General features: G+C 30.8%; 4 protein-coding genes across 8 annotated transcripts; all 4 read left to right on the forward strand.

The window, feature by feature from the left end:
- Nucleotides 1-3728: 3728 nt before the first annotated feature.
- Nucleotides 3729-7440, forward strand: LOC113863737 (calmodulin-binding protein 60 D-like). The gene is made up of 8 exons (XM_027497418.1): nucleotides 3729-3918; nucleotides 3996-4071; nucleotides 4345-4391; nucleotides 4629-5122; nucleotides 5275-5435; nucleotides 5579-5782; nucleotides 5938-6103; nucleotides 6681-7440. Exons 1-8 carry the CDS (start codon nucleotides 3815-3817, stop codon nucleotides 7172-7174), a joined length of 1746 nt encoding a protein of 581 aa, XP_027353219.1. The 5' UTR covers nucleotides 3729-3814; the 3' UTR covers nucleotides 7175-7440.
- A 4188-nt stretch (nucleotides 7441-11628) lies between these two features.
- On the forward strand, nucleotides 11629-14424 carry LOC113861098 (calmodulin-binding protein 60 B-like). Its single transcript, XM_027493712.1, has 7 exons — nucleotides 11629-11738; nucleotides 11829-11910; nucleotides 12074-12108; nucleotides 12207-12700; nucleotides 13206-13366; nucleotides 13472-13597; nucleotides 14184-14424. The coding sequence occupies exons 1-7, from the start codon at nucleotides 11629-11631 to the stop codon at nucleotides 14316-14318; spliced, it is 1143 nt and encodes a 380-aa protein (XP_027349513.1). The 3' UTR covers nucleotides 14319-14424.
- A 3261-nt stretch (nucleotides 14425-17685) lies between these two features.
- On the forward strand, nucleotides 17686-19225 carry LOC113860698 (dnaJ homolog subfamily B member 6). Its single transcript, XM_027493187.1, has 5 exons — nucleotides 17686-18001; nucleotides 18088-18175; nucleotides 18286-18356; nucleotides 18687-18743; nucleotides 18840-19225. The coding sequence occupies exons 1-5, from the start codon at nucleotides 17888-17890 to the stop codon at nucleotides 18993-18995; spliced, it is 486 nt and encodes a 161-aa protein (XP_027348988.1). The 5' UTR covers nucleotides 17686-17887; the 3' UTR covers nucleotides 18996-19225.
- Nucleotides 19226-21951: 2726 nt separating this feature from the next.
- On the forward strand, nucleotides 21952-27420 carry LOC113860696 (importin subunit alpha-like). Of its 5 annotated transcripts, XM_027493185.1 has the most exons (13): nucleotides 21970-22309; nucleotides 22547-22556; nucleotides 22809-22877; nucleotides 22966-23057; nucleotides 23143-23274; nucleotides 23413-23598; nucleotides 24063-24226; nucleotides 24322-24400; nucleotides 25152-25280; nucleotides 25395-25522; nucleotides 25634-26012; nucleotides 26169-26656; nucleotides 26723-26843. In XM_027493185.1, exons 1-11 carry the CDS (start codon nucleotides 22094-22096, stop codon nucleotides 26007-26009), a joined length of 1581 nt encoding a protein of 526 aa, XP_027348986.1. In that variant the 5' UTR covers nucleotides 21970-22093; the 3' UTR covers nucleotides 26010-26012; nucleotides 26169-26656; nucleotides 26723-26843. The 5 variants fall into 5 exon arrangements, with proteins under 5 accessions (XP_027348984.1, XP_027348983.1, XP_027348985.1 ...); XM_027493183.1 differs by lacking the exons at nucleotides 22547-22556; nucleotides 26169-26656; nucleotides 26723-26843 and adding an exon at nucleotides 26928-27420 and having other exon boundaries at nucleotides 21952-22309; nucleotides 22781-22877; XM_027493182.1 differs by lacking the exon at nucleotides 22547-22556 and having other exon boundaries at nucleotides 21952-22309; nucleotides 22781-22877; nucleotides 26169-27383.
- Nucleotides 27421-27633: the final 213 nt, after the last annotated feature.

Here is a 27633-nt window from a genome sequence, read left to right on the forward strand (position 1 = left end):
GGGACATACAGCTCGTGATTATCAACCTACTTAACCGTAATAGCCACCGCTAGTCTATTTGCCTCTTTATTTAACCCACCCTTCACTAATTATAGAACATGGAGCCTGTCCACACCTCCTCATTTTCCACTGTTTCAAACCTTTTATTTTTTGAATGATAATTTTTTAAATCCTTATACTTTAAATAAATTCAAATAATTTATTTGAAAGGTTTTCCTTGACTATTGCATGCAAATTCAAAATATTAATTATTATTATTTTATTAATAACAATTCTCATAAATAGATCTAATTAAGTGTTTGAACTGTTTTTCTAATTTTTTTTGTTAAAATATAGTTTTTATTTATTTTATTTTATTTTTAGTTCCATTAATTGATACAGCCCATTAAAAAGTGCCATTTAATAATAACTCAATGAATCTTATAACATAAAATGACTTAAAAATAAAGTATAGAAGAAAAAATAAAGATTATATCTTAATAAAAAAATTTAAAAGAACTTAATCTAAATTGTACAATTTTTATAAAGATCAAACACTTAATTAATAAATCTTCATTTTAAATATTTAACAATAAAAACTTTAATAAAAATGATACATATTATTATTTGGTTAGAACATTATTGCCCCAACCCAACTTAATGATGGATACAAACAAGGTTGCAAATTTCAACCACGGGGACGTGCAGTTTTATATCTTTTTCATAAATCTTATTCCATCTGCCTCTAATGATAGAAAATTGTGCAAGTAGCTGCTACAGTTGGAGAGTTCATTTAATGGTCATGACTTATGAGGACCAATTCAGAATTCGATGGACAGGGCAATAGCATGAAAGCGAAACACAAACAGAAAGTGAGCATTATAGGAATGGTAGACGTAGAAATTTAAAGTAGTAGGAACAAGTGCAATAAACAAGAGCATATGAAACAAACACAGCCACTTCATGTGTTGAACCGCAATTTACCTCGTATCACCTGATGGACAACATTTGCAGTGAGTGGGAAAGAGCATTGCTTAGTTAATGAGCTTTTTACAGGTATAATAACCACCTAGCTAGATAGCCACCATTCCTTTATGCACAAAAATCACCAAAAAATCAAAGAAAGGACCACTGTCGTTTGTCCATTTTCCATCATTGCACTAGGATATTGTCTTGGACTTTTAAACCAATGAAACTTTCTTTTTCTTTTTTATACCCGTCAATCATGATTCTATTCTATTATATTTTTACATTTTTCTTGCAACTAATTAAGTGAGAACCACAAAAAGAATATTACCCCCTTCTCTCAACATAATAAAAATATGAGCATTACAAATAAAATATAACTAGCATGATTAAATATCTAAATTTAATAATTAATATTTATACATTTTACTATATGCCAATAGGTTAAAATGACATTTTTAATAAAATGAAAATTTTAATCATTTTTTTAAGATCAACAGTTTAATTTTAATTTTTTATAAAGTTGATCAAGTATACAAAATTTTATGTAATTTAACTATTGAATCGTACTTCAATATCTATTATATTTTAATAAATTATACTATTTAAAATAGAAATAAATAATAATTATTAAAATATATATTTACAAATGTCTAACTTGTGTAAAATTACACATGTATGTGTGAGTATATGAATAATTCTAAATTCTCTTATCTTTGATGCTTACAAATTCTTTTAATTAGCATCCCTAATCTTATTTATAAGAAATAATTATAAAAAAATATGTCTAAAATAAATAAAAAAATTCTAAATGCATTTATTGTTAAACTCTCCTTATATTTTTATATATTATGTGATATGTTTTGATAAGACACTATTTGTTACTTATATAAGTAAGCATATTCATCCATTAAATATATAAAATACTAATTAACATTATGAATATTTAAAAAATATATATATAAATTTACTATACATCGCTACTTTTTATTGGTTTTAATATATTTTGAAGATAATAATAAATGTTTGTATGTTTTCATTTTATGAAAGTTGCCTTGTGCTGCAAAGTATTTTCTTGGAAATTAGTTTTGGTTTGTTCAATACTAGTGAATGTTGACAATGTCAACCGTACAGCCTGTGAAATAAAATTGAATGGCCGAAAGATGTTTAAGTTCATCTTCTCATCCTATTTTATTGACTTTTTGAAGAGAAACAGTAACATTTTCACACGTGGGGAAACTAAAATTGAAAATTTCTAGATATCCTAGTTAGTGTTTATTTCTTCATTTCTCGAACGTGTTATATTGTACACAAACGATATCAACCAATTGATTCGAGTAATCATCTTTTAAAAGGCAAGAGGACATCCTTTCATGCATATATAAGTTAAGTAAAATAAAACAATGTTGTATATTTATATTGGGTAACATGGGAAAAAAATTGAGTGATTTGAGATTTTTCACTTATATAGTAATATGTATTTTTTTAATATAAATTATAAAATTTATGTGTAACACAAAATGATTGATCATATCATATGGTCTTAAAATATGAAAAAAATAAAGGAACATAAAGAAAGAATTGGGATAACGAGTAATTGGTTTTCTAATCACAAAACTGATGTCAAAATAATCAGGCCAAAAGTTATTAGATTTCGTTAGTTACATTCAATGTACATCCCCTTATATGTAAATCAAATTCAACTTTGTTTATTTGAAATTGATTTTTTGAGTTTATTAGAGTCAAAACCAATTAATTAAAAAGAAAAAGGCTTCAGTTTGTGTGGGTATTATGTGTCATCTCTAATTAATCTAAACGTATCAGTGATAAATGTTTTATTTGTTCAATCGCATCCCCAATAACGATCACAACAATCATTTTCTTTAATTTTCTAACTTCACCGTATTAGTGTAATAATGACGCGTCAAGTTAGTACTTATCTTTAATTATAAGTAGAGTATCAGTACTGCTCATTACATCCTCTAGTCTTAAATATAAAATTATTTTAATTACTTTACAAATTATAAAAAATAGTTAATTTTATTGATGATATAAAACTTATCAACAATTTAAATATTTTTTAAAATTATTAAAAATCATAATAAACAAAAGTGTCTATTATCATTTTAAAATATTTATTATCACTTCTTATTTAAATGCTTTATATTTAAGTATTATTATTAATTTAATCAACTAATAAAAATCATTTTATATAAAATTATTTAAATAAAAATAGTGTTAAATAATAAAAAGTCTCACGTTAGTATACTAACAACAAATTAAAAAGTATATAAATAATAATATTTAAAATTTAAATTATTTAACATTAAGTAAGTTATTCAAACTTAATTGGGGCCATATTTAAATTTTGTAAATAACAATAAATATTTTTAAATGATAATGGATTCATATGTAAACTCTCTTTATATTTAATTAACTTTTTTTTATCTTATTTAAGAATATTTTTATTAAAAAATAATTAATAAAAGCAATAAGACCGTAACAAATTCTTCAAACATCTTATATTTAAGACGAGACGTAGCATTTATTAACAAGTTATTGGTTTCGCTGTTTGAAGTTCGTGACACTTATATATTTAAGAGTTATTTCATAGTATATATCCTAACTTTTATATTAATAATTAAGTGTTTGAACATTCTGGGAATTTTTGGAGGAAATATGAGATTGACTTTTGGGATTAACGTGTTCTATTAGAGAACTGTTGAAGTTTCGTTCCTTCTTCCTGCATGTGAGTATATAAGGCATTTTGGCTTGAGTTAATGATACTAGTTCTTGGCACTTGGTTGACTTATTAAATCGTTGGGAGTTCTGAGAAAGGTGAATTGTTTCTTTACTTGTAACTTTTTGGATGGTATCAAATAGGCGATATCCTCAGAAGCACAAAGGCAGTGGCAAAATTCCAATTAGGGAGCCAAATTTTAGCCATGGTGATACAAAACAAGCATCAATAAGGTACTTTTTAATTTGTGTACTTATTTTGGTGTTTTTGGTTGTGAGCTCTAAATTTGATTTTTCTGTTTATTATGCAGTGGCCTTAGAAATGTGATAAATGCACCATGGATGAATGATCATGCTTCCTACTTTGAAAATTTTTTGCGAAGAGTGGTAAGAAATGATTGAGCTATTAAGTGGTATGGTGTTGAGAAAGATTGTAATGTTTATTTTTCTGCTAGTTTTAAGCATCTTCTTCATTTGAAATTGCACAACCAAGCACAATTTATCACCTATGTAGTATGCCATCCTCAAGGTTCCCAAGGTTTCAGCAATTGATAAATGTATTTTAGATTCTCACACATCGTTTCCCTGTTGTGCTTATTATTTGATTTGTAAAGGAAAGAGAAGCACAATTTGATTGATTCATGTGTCTTTCTTAAGTAGGTGAGAGAGGAGGTGGAACATAAAATCCAGGGTCATGTATTTTCAAGGTTTGTTCTTCATGTCCAAATTATGTGTTAATAAGAAACATTTGGTGTACTATTTCTTATGGGGGCATGGGATTAAAAACTCATTTGAAAGATCATAGATCAATTTTACTAGCGAAATTATATTTATTACGTGGTTAACCTTTTCTTTTCTTGATCCCAATCATATATCCCCTCTCCTCCATTTATTTGATCAACACTTGTAGTTTACCATTCTTTTTTTTGGCAATTTTGTTGCAGAAAAAGGGTTAATCAGACAGGCATATCTGGAGCCAAACCCTTACAATTGCGTTTTCTTAATAAGTTGCCTGATGCAATTTTTACTCGGTCTAATATACTAGCAGAGGACAAATCGCCCCTTCAAATTGTTCTTTTTGATGTTAGATCTGGGCATGTAGTGAATGATGGTCCCCTTTCCTCACTGAAGATTGAGATCTGTGTCCTGAATGGTGAGTTTGGATCTTATGGAAGTGAGGATTGGACAAAAGATGAGTTCAATGCCAATATCTTGCGGGAAAGAAATGGTAAGGAGCCACTGTTGATTGGAGAGAGGTTTATTACTCTAAAAAATGGAGTTGGTTGCATAAATAAAATTGCCTTCACTGATAACTCCAAGTGGCAAAGGAGCAGAAGGTTCAGGTTAGGAGCCAAAGTTGTGCAACCAACTTCTGAAGGAGAAAACATTCAGGAAGGTAGAAGTGAACCTTTTGTGGTCAAAGATAACAGAGGAGAGCGTGAGTTTGTCTCTGATTCTTTATCTCCAACTATGACATCACATAATCTTTGTTTCCATGAAAATTTTATGCTTGTTGGATTTTTTTTGTTTTTCATTATAACCTGTCTTTTGGGACAACTCCAAAACTGACGTATAATTTGGTCATTTAAGTGTACAAGAAACACTACCCTCCATCCTTGAAAGATGAAATATGGCGTTTGAAGAAAATTGCTAAAGGGGGGAGAATCCACAAGCGGCTCTCTGAACATGGAATTCGCACTGTTAAGGATTTCTTGCGGTTGTTCATATCCAACGAAACTTCATTATATGAAGTAAAATTTTGTCTGTTTTTCTTATCTTCTTTTGTCTGTTATTGATTGACATTCTTTACTTATTGTCCCCTTCATATAAATAATTTATGAAATCCTTACTTATAATGAGTATTTTGATTGGATCTTTTGCTCTGGAGATGTAGAAGTTTGGCAGCATTCCAAATAAGTCATGGTTAGCAATTATTGAACATGCCAAGGCCTGTGTGATAGATGATTACAAGCTTTACGGGTATCACTCAGCAGAACCACCAATTGGCCTGCTATTCAATTCCATCTTCATCCTTGTGGGAGTGACATTCGATTGGCAAAATTATTATTCACCGGATACTCTCACCCCCATTGAAAAGGTAATATTAATATCCAGTTTGGAATTGGTTGTTAAATGTAGATTTTAAAGAAAAACTTCGTACTTCATAATTGATTTCTTTAAATTATTGACTAATGTTTTATCTTTATTTATATATTATATTAAAAGGTGATCGATTTCCTTTTTCCTTGGCAGCATTTGGTGGAAATAGTGAAACAAGAAGCTTACAAAAATGTTAACTATTTGAAATTGATTGATGAAACTAAGTTGAACTGCTTAAACCTAGAGGCACGACTAAAAGCAAGACAGTCTGACACACTAGATCAAGGTCTCCTACATACTAATATCTCAACTACACAAGGTATATATGTAATGATATAATTCTTAGTTATTTCATTATCTCTAATACTGTATCACTCATCATGACTTCGTGACAAGGGATTAATCACTAACCAATGCCAGGCTATGTTGCACATGTTATCCTAACGGAATCCAGATCTCGTTAAAGCGGGAATTAGACGTACTGTTCTATTTTAGGGTTTAGGGTTTCGATTTGAAAAAATACAAATTATCTTGAATTACCAATGTTTTGTTTTTACATATATATTAAAATGTGAGTGACAGAGAGTACATAAAGAGTTCCAAGTGATCGTGCAATATAGTCCAAGTTATTTTTAAAGTTGGAAGAAACTGCTCCAAGTTGAACAAAATACCAAGGAAAATTTGGATATATCATGTTGTATTCATTTCTATCAGAATATCAATATTATTCTATATACAAATACAATAGCGAACAAATCTTTCTATGTCATTCACTACCTTCAAAACTAACCCATTTCTCATGCATTTGACTCTTTTTTATAGTTCATGTCGTCTTTTCACCAATCATGCTATTCCTGTTGAATATTTTTCTCTACTCTTTTAACCTTATTGTGCAGGTCAACCGGTAAGATCGCCAGGAGGCAGTCCACCATTTAACTCTACTTCACATTGTGATAAAGGAACTCTTGATTACCAAATCTATGCTGATCAACGGCTAGACATAAGAGAAATGCCACAAAATAGTCACGTGGAATATGAATTTCCCTCTGAAATGTACATTGAAGGGGATAGTTGTTACCTTAATGGATCACATTTTCCATTTGTGGAAGGTGGTGATGAAATAGATAATGTAAGTTCAGGTATTCAATTCATAAATGATTGTCCTCCTTACACAACATGTGAACCAGAAACTGGCTTTTTCTTTGGTTCTTCTGTCGGAGCAGAATTTAGTAGCTATTCTACTTTCCTCAATTCTGCTGTGGATATATCAAGCAATGGCAAACCTAAAGCAGTGTGGTACAAGTTTCGTGTTGCTCTCAAATGGGTCATGTCAGTGAAAAGAGATGCAGCTGCCAGAAAGAATGCCAAGCTATTTTACTATAACTGTTAGACTCTCGTTTTATGGCCTTCGTTGGTTATTAGGTAGAATAAGCCTACTAAGTCTAGTATATTAATTCCCCTAAATGTCTTATAGCTAGTGGTGAGTTTGTTTTTCCTGAAGTCTACCTCCTTCAATTTCAACTACAGTGAGAGACGTGTAAGATGGGGTCCTACTGTATATCCTAGTGTTAGGTTATTTATGCACAATTTATGGTTGTTGTCTGTATAAATCATGTTTATACATTCTGGTTCACCATCAATTCAAAATTTATTCTGTTGATACTTTATGTAAAAGGATTCTGTTAAATATTCAACTTAAGCCCTGAAAAATTTTTCACCCAACCAAATTTAGTCCCTAAAAAAAAGAAAGCAACCAAGTAGACCGCTACCTTGTTATAAATGTGAGATTCTGTCTATTGAATATGAAGACTAAAATATTTTATTTGTATAACTTTCAAGGACTAAAATAGTTACTTTTTCAACAACCAAAGTGTCTTTAGCGAATTTTTGAGCAAATACTCATTTACTCTAGCTTTTAATGGTTCAAAATAACCGTTATTCATTTTACTCTACCTCCCATTTAAGTTATATTTTTCTTTTTCAATGCAAGAATGAAAATAGTTACTATGATGAACATAATAAATTAATATTACTTATTTTATATTACAGAAAATAAGATAAAATAAAAAATATTATTCTATTTTATATTTATATCTTACTCACAAAGTGTCTGTAGTATATGGCTTGCAACAGCATCAAATCCGACTTCACAGCTGAAAAAAGAAGATTAGAAAAAGAAAATCAACGGATTGGAAAGAAGCACTGAATCACACACCGAATTTCCAGCACGACGAAGAAGGGATAAGACAAAAAACAAAAACGGAGGAGTAATTAATGAACGCAAACCAGAAAAATTAATAAATATATAAAAAAAAGAAGAATAATTGAAATAGCTGAGGTTGACCGAGCAAGTCAAGCTCCTTGGAATTTCTTTATATGAAGGTTTGTGCGATTCAAAATCGTATTTCAGATATCGAAAAACTCATCTTACTTACTTCTTGGTTGTCCTTCTCTCCGAAACCATTGACCAATGACCACCAATATCTTTAAAATTTGAAGTTGAACCACTGCATGTTCAGATCTATCTGCGTTACACGCATCAATGGCACACAAAACCCTTCAAACATTCCTCAACTTCAAACAAAGCAATAGCTTCTGCTCAGGTCAGCTATTTCTTCTCCACACTTTAATTGCATTTCTCACACACGCTATCATTTTATTTGTCCACAAATCGAAACTTGGCTGTAAACGCTGGCTCTTCTTCGGAAACTTTGTCCTGCTTTAGTTCAACGTTTATTTTTATTACAAAAATAACGAGTTTTTGTAAGTGTTTTTTAGTCCTTCTTGTTCTTCACATTGTTAGGATGAATCTAAAATATTTTCAACTACGCTTCTGCGTGATCTTATTAATTTGTTTTATCTCTACATGAAATTGGACAAAAAAACTAAAAAAAACATGAAAAGATCTAAGAAGACTTGGACTGTCTTTTTTATCTTTTAATGGCCATTCATTGTTTTTTATTTTGGTTTTGGGTCAAATTAATTGTATGGTCGCAAACATTTTTACTGGATCAGAAGATATTTATAATGGGCCTGTGGCCTTTTTTCTCCGACATTTGAGATTCAGCATTTAAATTAAATTTAAGAGCATCCGTGATTACGTCATATGTTATGCTTTTAGCTGACTAATTTATAAGAATTTATTTACCGTCCTGATTGCTGATTGTTTGGATCTTTGACAAAAATATGTAAATTTGTAATAATCTAAAATTGATTTAAAAATGTTGCAGGAACCTTTAAACTTTTTAAATTATACACTTAATTCTTGTAATTGAAAACTTTATGAATTAATTTTTATACTTAAAAAATTATGTTTAAATGTATATATAAATATTTTATTATATTTTAATATCTATAACATTTTTAATAATAAAATACATTAAATTATAATAAATTAATCGTGTATAAAATATAATTTTTATTAATTATAAAAATTAATTCAAAAATGCTAAATATACGAATCAAATATATATTTTAATTTATTTATTTTTATTTTTAGTTTAAATATACTTTAATCTTTATAATTAATACTTGTTTAAGAATTTGTTTTGTAAAAAATTTATGTTTTAATGAGTATTTTATTAGATTTTAATTTTTATCGTTATAACATTATTTATATTGTTAACGGGAGAAACCAAAACATAAATATTAAAATGTAACAAAATATTTATATAAAAAAGTTCCATTGCTACCAAATTTGATTTTGTAGGTACGCTGTCAAGTAATACCTTTTAAGAGAAAGTGTTTATCTATGGAAGCACAAACTTATTCCAAAACAGCTTCAATAAATTATTGTTAAAAGTGGAGTATTAGTCAGGAACACATAATATTCATTAAAAGCCATTTATGAGTGATTGAAATATAATTATCAAAATTAATATTCATTAAATAGAGAATAAACACATAATTTATAATTATTAATAGATTTTAATGAATAAATTTTTTTTAAGGAGCTAATATATTAAAAAAAGTTGTCGGGACTTTTTTTAATTTAACATTTTTTGATATATCACATCTTATTTTAGCAATATTAATAACCTTATAGAATGTTTCTAAAAAAAATTAATTAAAAATACAAATAGATTAATTAAATCTCTTATCCAATTAAAAACTTTGTATTAGAGTATGAATTATTGTTACTTATAAATTATTTAAATTCTTAATTTGTATTTAATGTAAGGTTTTTTCACTCATACTTATTACTTCAACAATTTTTTTTCAATTATGAGTACATAATGAAAATATTTTTAACCACAAGTGTTTCCAGTAAAACAAGAGTATTACAACTATTAACGCCAACTATCTTTAATTCTTATAAACGAGTCACGATTGTCAATATTTTGTTCAACTTTACGTTATTATTAACTTCATCAACACACACATTGTTCAACATATACATTGTTAGAAAGACTTTTTGATACAATAAATTTTTTACATAAATCTACTATCAATTTTTAACACTCATACTTGTATATGTGCGCATGGCTGCATGGAGTATATATGTTTGTTTTAGTTTATTTTAAAGAAATAATTTTTTACTTTTGTTAATTTCTTTAGGTAATTTTTCAAAAATAAGTGATCGTTTCTTTAAAATAATTGTATCTAAACAGGTACTTAAAATTTTTAAAATAATAATTATGTGTTTTTGTTAACTTCTTGAGACAATTTTTTAAAAACAAGCAAATAATTATGTCATGAAAAAATTTGTATCAAGACATATGTACCGAACTTATGAAAAATCCTTGACATATATAATGTATTAATGTACGTCCGTATGTTTTTTTCTTTAATATATTGCGCCAGTCATAAGAAAGAAGATTGCAAAAGAAAAAGCATATAACAAATGAAATGTCTGTACGTGTCAATCACTCAATCTGCTTGGGTCAAGTGAGGGAGATTATATAGACACCCGGAGCCTGCATGGAGCAAATTTTAAACATAAACACACGAAATAATGAAAAAAAAAAAAAAACTCCTTTGGATAGGAAAAGTTATCGTAATAAATTAATGGCTGTGCAGGAAAAAAGAGAGAGGCTAATGTAAGGTTATTTCAGTATTTGTAAAAAACAAAACAAAAGAATATATCCCTATTTTTTGAATGGTTCAAACTTGGAAAAATCCATCTTCAACCATAACCAAAAATATTCTACTGTAAACAAAACTAGGAAGTTCGGCAATTTTCTAATTTGCATATATATATATATGTGTGTGTGTGTGTGTGTTGAAGAATAAAAAATATTTCAAATGTTTTAGATCGTGGTCGCGGTTTTAGAGTAAACGCGTTATTTATGGAAAATTTGTGATCAACACTCCCTGCCCCACCAAGTGCTTACGCGTGAAGTATCAGTACACACTATCACTGCATACCAATTTTAGCAGTCCTTTTCGTTCATGCATGCATAAGTGAACGACGAGATTAATTACTGCCCAGAAACTTGATCGGGATAAATTTATTTAACCCAATATTCATGTTACCTTCAGAATACGCGTTATATTATTATGTCAGCAATTCGTGTTTATAATACAAGCTAGAAGGAAAGAGAGAACCGTATGAAGGGGAGAAATTTCGATTGAAATGCAGATATTATAGATATATATATACATATTTTATTTGGGGGGTGTGAGCAAAGCAGTATCAGAATCATTTGTTCAACATACGTTTCCTCGAACCTCCCCTTTTTCGTAAATTCCTCGAAAATTCTGTTGCGCCTACACTATAAAAATCTCATCATTATCAGCTCCCTTCAAAGAAACTTTTTAATTAAACGCTTTCTATCATTAGGATTCGAAATTATTAACATTAAGTGAGTTACCGATTTGATTGTGGTTCTTGTCTAATTTGAAATGGAATCAAAAAGACAACACCAGCAGGAGGAGGAGGGTGATGAAAGGGGTGTTCAAATTCAACATTCAAAGCGGAGACGCGAAGATTCACAACAATCAGAGACCAGCCGGTACTTACAATCTGTTATTCTCGATTCCTTACTGTAATTATAATTTCTTTGCATAACGGTTTATCTTTTGTGGTTACCTTATTGTGGCAGCACCATAACAAATTTTGGCTCTCTATTTCACTTAACGAATGATGATATGATGCCGTGCTTGTCAGAGTTAGTTAAGAAAGTGGTAAGAATAATCACTTTTCTTTGTGAGAGAGTACTATGATGTCGTTAATGACTAAGGCTATACATTCATCTTAACAACTGGCTTTTAACTTTGTTTAAGTAGCATCCATCACACAAATATTCAATTGTTGGTTCATTGATTCATATTGTTATTCCTCAACTAGGTAAGTGACGTGTTGAAAACCCGACTATTTCCAAGGTTTGTTTCTCTTTTATCTTGATTTTCTAATATTAACTAGTCCTTGCATAGTTGAATGTTATCAAAAGAAACGATGGCGTGTCTTAAATTTGTTGCAGCCCAACTAGTAATCGGAATGGAATATCTGGAGCCAAACCCTTTCGGTTGGTTTTCAAGAATAAATTGCCTGCTACAATATTTACTTTCACAAAGATCAAAGCTGAAGACAACACTCTTGTTGAAGTCGCTCTTTATGATATTAAATCTCAGTCTATTGTCGCTGAGGGTCCACTTGCTTCGACCAAGATAGAGATTTGTGTCCTTAATGGCGAGTTCGGCTCCGATGGCAATGAAGATTGGACTGCTGATGAATTCGAGGACAAAATCTTGCCTCCAAGAGACAATAAAGGGAAGTTACTGAAAGGAGATACGGTTATTACATTAAAAAATGGAGTTGGTTGGTTAACCAACAATATGATTACCGACAACTCAAGCAGGACCCGAAGCCGACACTTTAGGTTAGGAGCCAAGGTTGTTCTATCAAATTTGAATGAGGCAAACATCAGGGAAGGTAGAAGTGAACCTTTTATTGTCAAGGATGCCAGAGGAGAGGGTAAGTGTTCAACAATCCGTACCGTTTCTTTTGTTTCTTTTTCTGACAGCCACTCCTGAAATGCTGTTAGATTTTAATTTTTCAAAATATAATGAAATTTAATAATATAGATTATTTATCTTATAATTTGACAAAGTATACGAGATGAAAGTTTTTTTTTTATATGCTCTATAAGAAAATTATGAAAATAGTAAAATGATAGTTATATTTATTTCATTTCATTTATATCACCATTAAATATTTAGACATAATATATATGTGAATCAAAAGTTATTTTCTTGATCAAGTATCCACAGACGGTGAACCTTCTTAATGCTATTTTTTCCATAGATTCAATTAAACACTCATTCAAAGCTTGAAATCCAACCTAAATCGTATATTGGTGCACATATTTATAACTGTAGTTGATATATACTGTGTTATCTATTAATTTTGATTTTATAAGTTATAAACTTTAGTCATTCAAGATAATTCATGCGACTGACACGTTATTTGATCATTTCAGTGAATCAGAAACACTATCCTCCATCTCTGAAGGACAATATATGGCATTTGAAATATATATCAAAATATGGGAAAACTCATGAGCGATTAGCTGAATATGGGATAAAAACTGTTGAGGATCTGTTGCTGCGGAATGAAACCAATCCATCATCTTTGCCAGAGGTATTACGGAAGAAAACAACTGTTATTCTCGGTACTTCTATAGCTCTTAAAAACAATAATTTGACAAGTAAAATTTTATCTAAACTTTTTGTTCTGTAACGATAGATATTTGGCAACGTTTCAAAAAAGCGACGGGAAGCAATCATTGAGCATGCTAAGACTAGTGTTGCTGAAACGACATTTGACGGACCAAATTACCCTTCACAAAATACTGTCGACTCTAACGAGGAGGTTTAAATCTTATGCTGTCTGATACCTGATCCACATACACACATATATGCTGCCTGATACTTTGTTTCTTAGAAGTAGGGCATGATTATACACGCGCGTGCACACCAATATATACATATATTATATTGATTTCGTCGCACAATATTCATATTTTATTTATTTATTTTATTTTTTTCTCTTGTTTCATAAAGTTAATAGAAGTTGATGGTTATCAGATTATGTGTGTCACTTTTGCACTATTGATATATATGGCTATAGTGTGAGTTTCGTTATGCGTGTGCGCGCGCTGCATGTCATGCATTATTATTATGTTAAACTATGATCAAGAAGAATTACAGCGTTAGATATGGAATTATGACGAAAACATTCTAGTTATGGGGCTGCGATTTATTTTTATCATCCCTTGAGTTCCATTCATTATCTCCAGAACTTTGTGTTTTATAATTAATAATAACAATAATTAAAAGCTTCCTCAAAAAAACTTCATCAGTAATATATTCCCTTGTTGTATCAATATATCTTGCCAATGTTTAAAATATACGTTTAAGAAGACTTAAAGTCCGTTGATTTCCACCATTAATGGCAGCAGTTGGTGGATGCTCTCCAAAATGTCCAAGATTTGTTTCCAGTTGACCAGACGTCAGTTCACAGCTTACCATCAGCGGGACAATCTCCAGATTTGCAATCACTTTATTTGCCAACTGCTCAGCAAGGTTTGTAATTCTGTCTCATGCAGGTGTATGTGAAACCATGCATAAACAGTCTAGTGCAAAATCCTCAGGTAAGCGAAAATTAATGCAAAGATATAATTCCATAAGTAAATTAAGTGCAAAAAAAAAAAAAAAAAAAAACATGGCTAAAAATATTGTGTGGTGCTTTGTCTCAATTTTGCTACTTTTTATCATTTTTTAAGGTTAAACATTTGTTGCTGTTTCTCATTTGTATTTGCCATCTACCTTGTAAAAAAAGTAAAGATTTATGGAATAGTGCCTACTAACTTTAAGGAACATTAAAGTTTTGTTTGGGTGGCTGATTTTTTGAGGAAAGAAAATGTGGGATTAAGGGTTGAAGAAATATATAGAGGGTTGGCAAGAAAAGTGTGTATGGAACGCCCATAAAAACTTTTCTTTTTGGGCATAGATAAAATAGACGTTATAAAAAAAGTTTATTAAAATTACAATTTGCACATACATTCACTTAATTATTATTAAATTATAATGATACATAAATCATAAAATAATTAATTTTCTTTTTTCCTTCAACTGAATAAGGAAATGAATTACTTTATTTTTCTCTTTATCCAAACAATAAAAAACTATTTTATAAATTTTTCTCTTATATTTCTAACTTTTTTTTCTCAATTGGTAGTGATAAATTCAATCCATTAGTGAATTAGTTTTTTAAAATATTTTCCATTTATGTCTTTTCATAAGACTTTTAGGTAAATTTCTAGAAAACTAATTTAGTGATAACTTTTTCCTTTTTTGTAATTAATTATTTTAGGCCCTGTTCAAAAACTCCACTCTCCAAAATACTATCATTATTTCACCTTCTCAGGCCTCCAATTTGGATGTATATAATTTAGGTTGCTATGGTGTATATTTCCAACATAATTTATTTATTTTTTTCATTGTGATTTGTACTATATAGATCTCATTTTTGCCTCTACATGCCTCTTTATTTCTACTAGAAGCACAAGATTTTAATCAGCCTTCAACTTCAACATCGCACATTAATGGGGAAGCAGCACATTATTACCAAGTAGGCTTCGACGAGCCCTTGTCTGGAATGTGCATAGAAGGGAATGCTTTATTCTTATTGGATCCATCACATGTTCCAACCCAGATGCCTGACGTTTATTCAACAGGAAATTATTTTGAAAATGATTTTTTCTCTTCTTCATGGAAAAGGGGTGAAGAACATTAATTAGCATGCTTTGGAGAAGACTTCAGCGTTCACGCTTACTTCCTCAGTTGTGTTGTGTTTAGCAGAGAATCGTCAAACAATGGCAAAAACTGGTTTAACTATCCATACAAATGTGGTCAATTTGTACATTTTAGTCTAAGTGCGCAAGCTTTAGATTGATTGGCTATCTTTCAATAATTACTGATAATATAAAGCAATAGCAAATATAGAAGGTATTGGCAAATGATTTAAGTTAAGTTAGTATACAATTGTTATTAAGTGTATTGTTTCATTTTTTAATTCAAATACATGTTGCTATATTATATATATTAAAGAAATTGAATTTTATTTTATGATTTTCACTTAGTTTGATTCTCAATATAAGACTTGGAACAGTATTTAAATTTGGAAGATAATTTTAGCTGTACTATTATAAATCTTTATGATAATAATCACTCATAAATCTCAAATTAGATATTCTGATCTAACGATGCTTACAACTCTGAATCAAAAGTTATCAACACTTTCTAATTTAACAAAATATTATTGTCGTGAATATAAAGAAAGTAATCTTCGCTCACAATTATTGATTACATTCTAAAAAAAATAACCTATGAAAGAAAGAAAGCTTTTATCCACAAGAAAAAGAAGTTGAAAAAAAAATCTTGTTTAAAACAATAGTTTAGCTTTATTTTTTAATTATTATCACTTAATTTATTATTTATACATTTATAATTACTAATATTAAAAAATCATGACGAAATCCTAATAGAATATCATAAAATCATAATATAATTATATGAACAAATATATGAATAAAATACTAAATATAATCCTTATAATACATTAATGAAATATATATTATATTTAAATAAAATATTGATTAAATATATAAATATTAACTTCTTACTAAATCTAAACAAATCCTAATAAAATTTCTAAATAAAAGCTTCCTAATAAAGCAAAGTAGATTCAAAAATAAAATTGGCAAAATTATAATAATATTTATAAATAAAATACTAAAAGTTCTTAAAACTCTTATATAATCCTTTTATATCACTTCTTTAATATTGCATAATATTGTAATTTTGTTTGTCTAATTTTAATTTGAATCATTTGTCGAAATTACATGACGTTATGGTACATATAATTATGTTTACTTGAAATCATATTATTAATCAATTAGTATTCATTTCAATACCTACTATAATAATTTGAATTAATCAAATATTATAATGATTTTAAATGTGTACAAAAAATTATAACATATATAAATTCTGTCAAATACTTCTTAATTCCTCAACATTAAGTTTTTATTTATAATTTAGTGATTTTTTATTTTGTTTAAATTGTCTTTAATTTTAATTGTTTGCAGCTTTTAGTTCTCTTTATATTCTTGAATATATGTTCCACTGTTAATTTGTTTTTTTTTATTTTCATGTTTTTATTTTCATTTTTTATGATAAGATTTTACCCTTTTTTTTCGTGTGAATATTTTTAAAATTTTCTAATGTTTAATAAGCTAAGTTGGCTACAAAAAATATTATTTATTTGTCTAATAAATGTAAAATAAATGATCATGAGAAAAATAACTTACCATGTAAAAAATTAAGATACTTAATATTTTGTATGAAATTTTAAATTATGATATTATTATATTTATTTGATAAACAAGTATGTTTTTAGAAAGTAATAATAAATTTTATTATTATTTTATTTTTAATATATTATCATTAATTTTATATATCTATGAACATATTAATTGAAATTATAAACTAAAAGAATTAATCCAGCAAAATTATATTTACCAATAAAAGTATTTTTTAAATAAATATGTTTTTACGCAAATCATCTTTTAGAAGCATCCGTGCGGTGAAACGGAAGATAGAGTTGGTTAAGTTAAATCTTTTTAAACCCAATTGAACAACTTAAAAAGGGCAAAGAAAACTTAATACGGTTAAGATACCAATTTCTAATACTACACGACAATAGTAATTTGATTTAAATTTAATGACACACGCGAAACCATGAGTGGCAAGCGGTGTAATTTGATGAAGTTGGAGTGTCAATTGCCTAAACACCATAAAAATATCTAATCCCTTTTCACCATCACCAAGCCAAGGGGTCTCGAAGTTTCTTTTGAGATATCTATCTATCTATCAATCTTTCACCAGCAAAAGCTTAAGCCACCACAAGATATTTTTTCTCTCTCCTATTTGCCGCTTCAACAAAAAGTCTCTGCTCCTCCTCCCAAATTTACCCTTTTCTCCTCTCTGTACTTCGTCTATATCATTGACATGGCTTTTGCTTCTGCTTCTGTTGTTTTGAAACTTTGATTGAAGCTTGCTGCTTTGAGTGGGTGCCTTCGCCTTCTTCTGCCGTTTGATGGATCGAGAAGGAGGAGGATCCAACGGCGGATCTTGCTACTACTCCGTCCTCGGGATTCGTAGGGACGCCTCCTTCTCTGATATCAAAACCGCTTACCACAAGCTTGCTATGGTAATCATACGCTGCGCTTTTATTCTTGTCGTATTTTCTGTTACAATTTTTTATAATTGTGTTTTTTTTGGGCTGGGCCGGCGCAGAAGTGGCACCCGGACAGATGGGCTCGGAATCCTGCAACTGTTGGAGAGGCCAAGCGGCGGTTTCAGCAAATCCAAGAAGCTTACTCAGGTTAGGTTACGTTGTTGTTGTTGTCATCGTCGTAATTATTGGTTTGATTACTGGTAATGACTTGGATTTGATGGGGGATTAACGATTGCGTTGTGGTGGCGCTGCAACAGTCCTTTCGGATCTGTCGAAAAGGTCAATGTACGATGCGGGGCTCTACGATCCCTTGGAGGAAGATGGCCAAGTATGTATCGTTTTCTTTCCTTTGATTTTGCAGTTGCAGAGCATGAGGCAAGGATTTTTGCCGTAAACAAGCCGAGGTAAAACTGTGTCGTTCTGGTTTCTACACCCCAACGACGATGTCGTTTTTCTCATCTTGGTTCGGTAACACCATTGCCATTTTGCCTTGCCCTATTTCCTTTTTTTAAGCCGTCGTTTTAGTTCTGTTAAAATAATTTGAAATTTCCATTATGGACCAGCACAAGCTCCTTTTTATCGTGATGCGTGAATCCCAAGTCGCCGTTATGATTTTTTATATATATAAAAATTGTTTGGTTACAATTTATTTGGGCAGGAATTTTGTGATTTCATGCAAGAGATGATATCGATGATGAACAACGTGAAAGATGAGGTAGTGATTGAGTCATAATAGTTTCCTTTTTGGCAAAATGTGAAGAGAAAATAGAATGTGGTAGGTAATGTGATGTTGTGTTTGATTGTGGTGTAGGGGGACAGTTTGGAGGACCTGCAAAGGATGTTCGTGGAAATGGTGGGGGGTGATGGGGTGAGCTTTGACTTGAATCAGGATCAGACGGCTGGGAAGAGAGGACGCGTCAATGGATCTAGGGGCAACGCAGCCAAGCGCAGCAACTCACGCTCTTAGTGCGTTGTACTGAATCCCTCTTGTAACATTATACTTTTTCTTACTGGAAATTGGATCATTGAAATCAAAATCCCTGCATTGATTAAACATTAAGTTTGAACACCTAGTTAGACAATGCTTTTTATTAGTTACTATATTATGAGAACAATGGACTAAGTGCAAGTTTGCGGGCCATTCTAATACGGCCCTCGGGCCATTTTTTTAATACTAAATAGTTTTAATTTCGCTGTCTAAAACATCCTAAGCGTAAAGCATTTTCGTATCGAATTTCGAGGTCTGTGTTTTGTAATGCCACGTGAGAACGCAAGCATGACACGTGTATGGCATGCGGAACTGTGGAATTGAAAGGACGGTTGTTAGTTGAAGATAAAAAGGAACATGTGGGGAATCCTTTATTTTATTTTATAATAAAAGGTTTTTAGAACTTATATTTTGAGGTGGGGTTGCTAAACAGTTTGGATATTTTGGGTGAGTGGCCCAAGAGAGTTAGTGAAGTGTTGTAGTGCTACTATGTATCTATTTGGTGGGCCTCTCTTAGGAGCATTTGTGAAAGCACACGCATGAGAGCATCATTAGAAAGGTGGGCTCAGCGCCAGCCCTGGGCATGTGGTTGGTGTTATGCTCCACTGAACGACATTGTGCATGGTTTATTAAAAAAGTATGTTTGGTACATAGAGGTTTCTAGTTCTTGTTGACGTCGGCTTAGATATTTTGTCTTTGATACATACACCATTGGAAATTTATACATTTGTAAAAAAATTGGACTGGAGTTTGAGGTTTGAGTTGGAGCCGGATTTCACGGGTTTGGATTCGTGCATCACGATTATAGTTTAGCTGCATTATTTGTTTGACTATTTTAAAATCAATTGTAATTTTTTCGCCAAAATATAATAAAAAGACATTCTCAAATAAGTTTTTTAGTTAGATTTTTAAGTTTTTGAAAATTAATTTTTAGAACTAAAATTTTACACTTTTAAAAATGATTTTTTAAAATTAGGATTTTATATTTGCATAAATTACTTTCTAAAAGTAAATTTTTAATTTTGAGAAATTATTTTAATAATTAATTTTGTTTGAAAGTGTTAAAATTAAATTTTAGAAATTTATTTTAAATGGCTTGGAAGATTGACTACGATGGTAGGTCGACAAAACTTGACAAATATATTATTTTTTATGAAATTTAATTTTTTTTTATTACATTCAAAAGGGGCGTGTTATAAAATAATGATGTTTAAAGAAAGTGGTAATAGAAGAATGAGAATTTTTTTTAATAAAATAATAAGGTGTAAAAAGAATAAAAAAGAGGTGTAAAAAAGGTTTGATTGATTTAGTTTTGATCTTTAATTTTTAAAAATATTTTTTAAATAATTTTATAATGCTAATTATAAGAAAGAAATAAAAATATAATTTTTTTGATAATTTAGTTTTTAAAATTATTTTTAGTTAAATTTTTGTTAATTTTGGAAAGAGAAAATAAACTTAGCAAAAAAGAAAAAAAGAAGAGAGAAAACAAACAAGTACTAATATTTGAAAAAAAAATAAATGATGCTTTTATGTTTGGAAGTTTTATATCAATTTTTTTTATTATATACTTTTTTTGTACTGACACACTGAATTTTTTTTTCTTGTGATAATAGATTAATAATAATTTTTTTCCTGTAACAAAAGATTAACAGAAATATTTGTTAAGTGACTTGGTATTATTTAAGTAAAGTTTTAAGTTTGAGTCTTTGTATATGTAAAAAATTTTGAATTGTGAATTTACTATATTCAAATATATAATTTGGATTCGAATTACACTGAATAAAAAAAAAAGAATTAATAAAAATTTTATTGAGATTTTATTTCAAATTTTTTCAGATGTAAATTCATTTCAACGTGTTTTTAATAAGTTTCTAAATATGCAGTTAAAAATTAATATCGAGCAACGTCACCATGTGCTACACCGTCTTGACATGATAATTGAACTCATATAATGGATATGCACCAGAGGATTTGTTAACTATAGGGTATTGGATTAAAGAATTAATAAAAGATAATTATTAAAAGTTATAAAGATACATGTGTTTTATATTATTGTTATAAAATTTTTATTTTTAATCCTTCAATTTGCACTTATTAGTACTTTTTTGTAAAACAAAAAGAACAACAAAAATTGGGGTGGGGCATGAGTTAGCAGTTTATTATTTTTGAATGTTCATAAAAATTATCATTCAATCATAAAAGTTGTAGGTAAAACAATATCATACGTATGAGTATCTAGTAATTATACGTAACAGAGTAATTTATTTTAATTTTCCTTCTGTTTTGTGTTTTCTTTACCAAAAAAATTGTTTATTTTTCAAATTACACAAAACTTATTTATTTTAAATTTTTACACAAATTTTCTATTAAAAAATTACATTGCACATTATTTCATAGTTGATGTTATATTTAACAAAATTATCTGTTAACGATCAATTGTTATCTTTTATATTATCGTGACAAAACACACTTTAAGTTTGGAATTTTTGCAAAACAATAAGTATTGCAAAAAATTTCTTCATATTTTTATAAATGCTTTACAATTAAACTCATATTACAATAAGAAAATTAAATAATTAATCATATTTATATTTTAAAATAATATAAATTATTTAAATTACTTATTATCAAGAAAGATATCCTGAAAAAAAAGGAAGCTATAAAATTTGTGAAGGTGTGAAAGAAAACTATAGTAACTTATCCTACATGTATTAATTAAAAATTTGTTGAAAAAGTTATTTAATAGACAGAATTGGCCTTATAAAAGGCATCCCAATCCCACTGGGATTCCCTTTCCTAGAATCAAAGTAACTTTTTCCCTCATCTCTAAATTCAAAAACTAGTGGCATTTCCGCAAATGCAAGCCGATCCAGGTCCACTTCTGTCCCAAATCCATCGTACTATATAAAACCCCTCTCCTTTTCAAACCCTCAAAGTACTCTCACTTACTAATAATCAAAAACCCAAACCCTTTGCTCTCTCCATTCAATTGCTAATTCCTCTCCCAAACCCTACGGTTCGGTTCCTCAATCCATATCCGATTAACCCCTGCGGTGCCTCCTTCTTCCAACACCATGTCGTATCGACCCACCGGAAACGCCAGGACCGAGGTTCGCCGGAACCGATACAAGGTAGCCGTCGATGCCGAAGAAGGTCGCAGACGCCGAGAGGATACCATGGTCGAGATCCGAAAGAACCGTAGGGAAGAGAGCTTGCAGAAGAAGAGGCGCGAGGGCCTTCAAGCTCAGCAGATACCTGCATCAGTTCACTCTACTCAAATAGAGAAGAAGGCAAATTCTGCTTATCTTCAAATTTCACTCTCTTTTGTTTCATTACTTGTTTCATCGCGTTTTATATCATTTGCTTTATTTATTTATTTTACAGTTAAAATACTTTGTCTAAATTCGTTATGAAATTCAAATTGTCATAACGAATTTCCACCTCACTCTGCCAATATAGACACGTGATTAGGTTAATTGTACACGCGGAACTCTGGTTTTTGAGTTTTGTTGCATGTTTTATTTGAGCTGTTGCGGTGTTTGTTTATTGAAAGGGTTATACTATGATATAAACATGTTTATGATATTCGTTGGTTACAAAATGTGGGACAGTTTATATTCTCTTTCTCTTGTTTTTTGGTACTGTACTCAGTACTCACCTATTTGAAGCCATAAAGTTTGGTTGTTGTTATGTTGAATTTGCACGAAACAGAAACAAGTTGAAGCTTACTGAACTGTAGTTTCTTTTTCTATTTCCTGTAGTTGGAACACCTACCATCCATGGTTACAGGTGTTTGGAGTGATGACAATAACTTGCAGTTTGAGGCCACAACTCAATTTCGGAAGTTGCTTTCAATTGGTTAGACACTGGTCTCTAGCATTTTTCATTTATTTTTGGGTTCTAAATGTCGAACAATCTTTGATGAATTTTGTTTATGTTCTACCAGAACGTAGCCCACCAATTGAGGAAGTTATACAAGCTGGTGTGGTTCCACGCTTTGTTGAGTTCTTGATGAGGGAAGATTTTCCACAGCTTCAGGTTTGTTAACTGCTTTGTGTTATTTTGTGATAAATATTTATCTCTGCTTATGCATTGCCTTGACTTTGTTTAATGTTTGTTGTAGTTTGAGGCAGCCTGGGCTTTGACGAATATTGCCTCTGGAACATCTGAAAATACTAAGGTGGTAATTGATCAAGGTGCTGTCCCAATTTTTGTGAAGCTACTTGGTTCTCCCAGCGATGATGTCCGTGAACAGGTATATTTTATGTACCTTATCATTCCTTCACCTATGCTATGCATAAGAAAGATAACAGTACCTAGGAGTAATGTACCTTCTACCAAGTTATATTTTGCTTAAAGTTTTACATCTTTTCTGTATGTTGGGGAACATCAGGCTGTGTGGGCATTAGGAAATGTTGCTGGAGATTCTCCCAGATGTCGTGATCTTGTACTTAGTAATGGTGCTTTGCTTCCTCTGTTGGCTCAATTGAATGAGCATGCCAAACTTTCTATGCTCAGAAATGCTACCTGGACACTCTCAAACTTCTGCAGGGGGAAACCACAGCCTCCTTTTGATCAGGTATGCAGTTATGCATAACATGATCAGAAATAAAGATTTTTTAGTGCCTCCCATTTGTTTTTAAAATGCTCTGCCATGCTGAAATGATGGCACCGTTATGCTTGTTCTATTCATTTTAATTTGCTTCTTGAATAATATGTGCAGGTATCTATTGCAGAGTAAAATGTTGTATGGAATTATTTTTAGAGTTTTTATTTTAATTTGATGAACAGCTTTCAAATTTTTCTTCATTTTATTAAAAATAAAATCTTTCTAGTGTTTGTATAGATATATTATGAAATTGCAGTGTGCTGTCTTCTTGTTCTTTTGTGGCAGTACACGCACTTCACACTTGTAAATGATGGTATGACTGAATAAAACATGTAGAGCTATTGCTTGGCTCCATCATTGGTCTTCGTTGTTTTTGTTTTGTTGACACTGTTTTGACTGAGTATTGGTTGATTCTTATCCTTTTTTCCCTACAGGTTAAGCCTGCACTTCCTGCTCTTGCCAGTCTTATTCATTCAAATGATGAAGAAGTTTTGACTGATGCCTGTTGGGCACTTTCATATCTTTCTGATGGTACAAATGACAAAATTCAAGGTGTAATTGAAGCTGGTGTCTGTAGCCGGCTTGTTGAGCTTCTATTGTGAGTACCTTGAATCTCAAATATGACTGCAAAAATGTATGCATTCTATTGTTTTTATGCTGTCAAATTGTAAATATTATTCTACTTTTGGTCAGGCACCCATCCCCTTCAGTGCTTATTCCTGCTCTTCGTACAGTTGGAAATATTGTTACTGGAGATGATGTGCAGACACAGGTATTAAGTTCATGAATTTCTCGTAGTTCTTTTTTATCAACTTATATATAGGCTTCAATGTGTCACTTGGCTATTCTGCATTGAGGGAAATAGTAATAGTGATAGGAACTGGTATTAGTGTTCAAATAGAGAGAAAAGTCCTTCAGAAGTGATACAAATACAGCTCAAAATCAGAAAAAGATACCAGAATATCAGAAATGCAGAAAATGTTGCCACCACATTATTATTGTGTTTGGCCTCGCTGCTATTACCCACCCCATCCGTACTCATGTTTTATTTCCTTTCCCAGCATTGCACAATTTCCCCCCATATACCTTGCTGTTTACCACTATTGTTTGCTCCTTACTTGTGAAGCTTTCCCCATTCTCCTTCTCATAAACACACAATTTCCTTTGGTCCAAAACTTTCAAGCAGCACGTTGTGTTACTAAAATGGCTTTCTTGTTAGGTGCTCTATGAAACTATTACATGTTCATAAGGGTCCTTGTAAGAGTAGTAAGCTTTCTTAGTCATTTTAATATGTTGAGTGCCAGAGTGAAATCTTATTTTATTAGTATTACTTGAAGTCATGCCGAAACATTTTTTCAAACTTGATTGATTGGTTAATTCTTTTACTTCATTTTCTGTGAAGATTCCATTATTGTGTGCATTATCTGTATACTTCTGTTTGGACAATTTAATTGTGTGTATAGTCAAATGTGTGTCCACACATATTGTTTTTGTTTGTGTTGATGTTGTGCTTTTCTGCTTAGATTATCATCAATCATCAAGCTCTTCCTTGTCTTCTGAATCTGTTGACTAATACTTTTAAAAAAAGCATCAAGAAGGAAGCATGTTGGACCATATCAAACATCACAGCTGGGAATAAACAGCAGATTCAGGTATATAGATATTTTTAGGGATCTTCATTATGTTATTGTGCATTTATGGTAGTTAAAATTTGATGCATTCTCTGTCTTTGAACTTAAACTATATTTCTCTTGTATAATCTACAGGCTGTAGTTGAGGCTAATTTAATTGGTCCTTTAGTCCATTTGCTTCAAAATGCTGAGTTTGACATCAAGAAAGAGGCTGCTTGGGCTATCTCAAATGCTACTTCGGGTGGATCTCATGAACAAATCAAGTATGAGAGATCCTTGTGTTTACAATGCTTCCTAGAAATTTTGTTGGCATTAAAACTTTTCTTTTTGTTTTTTGCTTTGAAGATTAATATTTCTTTTCCCTTGATTGACAGGTACCTGGTTAGTCAAGGGTGTATTAAGCCCTTATGTGATCTTCTCATATGTCCTGATCCTAGGATTGTGACAGTTTGTCTGGAAGGGCTTGAAAACATCTTGAAGGTTGGAGAAGCTGATAAAAATGTCGGCAATACTGATGGTGTGAATCTATATGCCCAAATGATTGATGATGCTGAGGGGTTGGAGAAAATTGAGAACCTCCAGAGTCATGATAACACTGAGATTTATGAAAAGGCCGTGAAGATTCTTGAGACTTACTGGTTGGAGGAAGAGGATGAAACTATTCCTCCAGGGGACGCTTCTCAATCAGGGTTCAACTTTGGTGGTACTGAGCTTCCTGCTCTGCCTTCTGGTGGATTCAACTTCAACTAGAAGGTATTAATGCTTTACTAAGATAACATTGTCTTTTATTCGGCCTTTTTATGGTTTGTCTGGAAATTATTTATTGGAACTTGTAAAGAAAGTTTGGCAGTTTGCATTGTGTTCTTTCCTTTATTGTGTAGACATTATCTTGAATTTTCTTAACTGCAGGACTTTTTGCTGGTCAATCAGTTAAGTCCTCCAGTATGACAGTCCAACAGTTGGGTCAATTCAATGTCTTTTCATTGTTCTTGGGTCTTACAAGGTTCAGCCTTGGTAAATAGAGGATTGCTGGACCGGCTTGGGTTTTTGAAATGGCTGGTTTTACATACATCATGGGGACAGATGGGTTGTGGCTTGATTTTCTTGCCACGTTAGAGTTATATATATACTAGAGTTTGCTTTCTGCCAAGTGATCATTCTGAGTGATTTAGTTTTTATAGAATTGTTGTTGTGTTTTGTGATTTTTTTCTGTCATAGACTGGGGTCAGTAAGTAGTACCAATTGTGATTCTTGGTGTTTTGGCAAAATACCAAATTCTACTATCTTCATATTTATAGTAACGAGATGGAGTTTTCTTTTACCCTTTCTCTTATAAACTCTTTCATTGAAGTTTACCATGAAGTTTTAGTTGCCATGTTCACTAGGTCCCGGTTCAGGTTCGACATATAATGTTTACTAATCCGGTTCAGGTTCGACATATAATGTTTACTAATCCGGTTCAGGTTCGATATATAATATTTACTAATCAGATTTGGGAAGAAGTCTTGCAGATCAAATAGTGTGCAACAGTTTCTTTATTCCCAGACATTATATTCAGTTGCTCTTTGGGCTTTTCTCCTCCACTTTATTCTCTCCCTTGCATACTATTATACGTGCTCATTTATTTTTATTATTATTTTTTTTCATGCGCTCATTTATTGTTGTCAGATTTCCTTTATTTAGATTCAGATTGAACAATGCGTCTTGTGTCCAACTACTTTGCGGCCTTCATTAGCCTCCGGTGTTTGAATGTTGTTGATGGAATGTATAAAATTATGAATGTTTAGTCACGGACTTTTTGCCTTCAAGAAGAAACTTTTCATGGTTCAATATCCAGCACCTGGTACTATTGTGTCTAGTATGCTTTAACAAACCAAACATGTAGATCCTGGCTTGGACTATACTCGTCATTTTTAGGGAAAAGTAGATTGTTAGTCTGATTGCCTCACTTCTGAATGCTGATAATAAGAAAATTGACTTGTACACGATGAAAGATAACGTTGAATTACCTCTTAAGAAATTACGCTGATTTAATATTGTGAAATAGCTGATGTAAACCATTTGGTTGTAGGAAATTTGCACCTTCAAATCTATGTAAAGTTTATGTTGATTTTTGGGGTTTACATTAAATGAAAAAGTAATGTATAAATGAAAAGGATGTGAGAAATCGGAAAGAGCTTAATTTTTATTTTGGTTAAGTACAGCACGTTATTATAGTGTTTTGTGTGTTGCTTGGACCTGTCATTTTCTGTACCTGATGTGCTTTATTAAAAAAATGTGGATAACAAATCTTCGGCGGAAAACGTTCTATGATGTGTGTTAAAAATTAAACAAATAAAACAGTGGTTTAGGTAATAACAAATAAGAGCTGCCA

The sequence above is a fragment of the Abrus precatorius genome, unplaced genomic scaffold, assembly GCF_003935025.1.
Source record: "Abrus precatorius isolate BTA unplaced genomic scaffold, Abrus_2018 Scaffold3, whole genome shotgun sequence".
In the NCBI taxonomy this organism is placed as follows: Eukaryota; Viridiplantae; Streptophyta; class Magnoliopsida; order Fabales; family Fabaceae; genus Abrus; species Abrus precatorius.